The sequence below is a fragment of the Octopus bimaculoides genome, chromosome 27, assembly GCF_001194135.2.
Source record: "Octopus bimaculoides isolate UCB-OBI-ISO-001 chromosome 27, ASM119413v2, whole genome shotgun sequence".
NCBI classification, from domain to species: Eukaryota; Metazoa; Mollusca; class Cephalopoda; order Octopoda; family Octopodidae; genus Octopus; species Octopus bimaculoides.
Genome location: NC_069007.1, coordinates 16,876,198 through 16,878,104, shown reverse-complemented (window position 1 = coordinate 16,878,104; position 1,907 = coordinate 16,876,198). Strand labels below are relative to the sequence as shown.

The window sequence follows — 1,907 nt, the reverse complement described above, 5'->3', positions numbered from 1 at the left end:
TCTATGCATGGAGACAGTGGGTTCTACAGAAAAATGCCCAACTCGAGAAAGTATCGAAGTCCGGTACGGGCCGTTTAAAACTGTTCAAGACCAATTTGCTGCAGTGCACACCGGATGAGCTGAACTACTCACTTTGTCTTTTTGTCAAGGAAGTACGGAAACCGAACAAGGAGGAGTATTCTCCCGACAGCATACTTTATCTATGTTTGGGTAAGTTACTTTATCGGATGCTGTTTTTCTGGGGATTTTGTGTTGGCCCTAGTCACGTGACTTGAAGTTGTTAATCTTCAAATAATGACATTAAAGGTTATCGTTAGGCCTAACTCATCGTAAGGTAAATACCACCATGACCGATATCCAAAATACAGTGGAGAAGGCTAGCCACTGGATTTGGTTAAAAAGAGACGATGAGCGATGGCTAGAGAAATATTGAGCTTTGTTTTTAGTAACCAGTTGATCTAGGAAGTGGGGCCTCATATCAGTGAGGGGGGGCCGGTGCGCATTGATGCCGTCGAGAGGTAGGCCCCAAAACGGCGCGCATTCTCTCCTGATGACCCCATACACTTGCTGGCTTCCGGTATGCGGGGTTCTCGACTGGTAGCACTTGCATGTGCGAGTTGTTTGCAAGACATCAGATCTTTAACATTACTTCTTGCTATCGTTATTCGATAATTCTTACGTTATTGTCTTCTTCTATTACCACCAGGCATTCAACAATATCTATTTGAAAATGGAAGGATTGACAATATTTTCACAGACATGTATTATGAAAAGTTCACTGAATGTCTCAATGAAATCTTGATACGTTATCAACCTAAGATCAATGGGATTGGTAAGTGATTAGTGTTATTGATTTATCATCTGATAGTGTGTATGTTGCTTTTATCTTTTACAGTCATTGGACTGCAGCCATGCTTAAACACTGCCCTTGAAGGGTTTTAGTTGAACAAATTGACCCCTGATCTTATTTTTCTCTTTGAGTCTGGCACTTATTTTATCAGCCTCTTTTGCAAAATATCCAAGTCATGGGAGATGTGAATAAGCTAACATTCATTATCGAGTGTGTTTGTGTATGTGTGTGACACCGTATGATTGATCAGTTTTTGATTCAAAAATCTTTAGATAATTAATTTAAAAATTAAAATCATTATAAGATGAACCTCTTCAGAAGGGAATAAAGATATGCTGATTAGAAATACGTGTTGAGATAATCAGCATATCTTTATTGCCTCTGAAGAGATTCATCTTATAATGATTTTAATTTTTAAATTGATTATCTAAAGATTTCTGAATTGAAACAGCTGTCAGAGATGTTGTCATATCTTATAATTAATAATTTTATTAATTATCTCTCCATTTTCTTCTTATCCTTTATTATATTATATATATATATTGGTAAGTGATTAGTGTTGGCTGCAGTCAAATGCCTGAAACAAAATAAAAGAGTATATATATATAATGATTTAATATACACAATTAAAAAAAAGAGATACTAATAGTTTCATACTTGGAAATATATTGAAGACAATCCTTCAGCTAAGCTCATAACTAAGCCTGAACAATTGCTTGGAAATACATGGTATGTTATACAAATCTGCCAATTTAATGTATCTGAAAGCATGAAACTAGGAGTTACTCTTTTGTAATTGTGTGTATTAAATGATATTTATCTCTTGCTGGATGGAGTACCTTTTTTTTTTTTTTTTTTTTTTTTTTTTTTTTTTTTTTGTTAATCCTGCCTATATTGGACCTGTAAACAATATCTATATATGCGTTTTGGTAACGTATTCTTTATTCTTTCTGTGCAGGTCAGCTGGTGTGTCGCATTGAAGAAGAGTATCTATGGGAGTGCAAACAGCTCGGTGCTCACTCACCACATGTGCTGCTTAATACACTTATCTACTTCA

The 1,907-nt window shown here is 35.6% G+C and overlaps 1 protein-coding gene across 1 annotated transcript; it reads left to right on the top strand.

Moving 5' to 3' along the window:
• Positions 1–2: 2 nt before the first annotated feature.
• Positions 3–1,906, top strand: LOC106881976 (transcriptional regulator QRICH1-like; the record flags this gene model as incomplete). The annotated part of the gene is made up of 3 exons (XM_014932510.1): positions 3–210; positions 707–832; positions 1,809–1,906. Coding segments are annotated over 3 exons (432 nt in total), but the record flags the coding sequence as incomplete, so codon positions are not given.
• Between the last annotated feature and the right edge of the window lies 1 nt (position 1,907).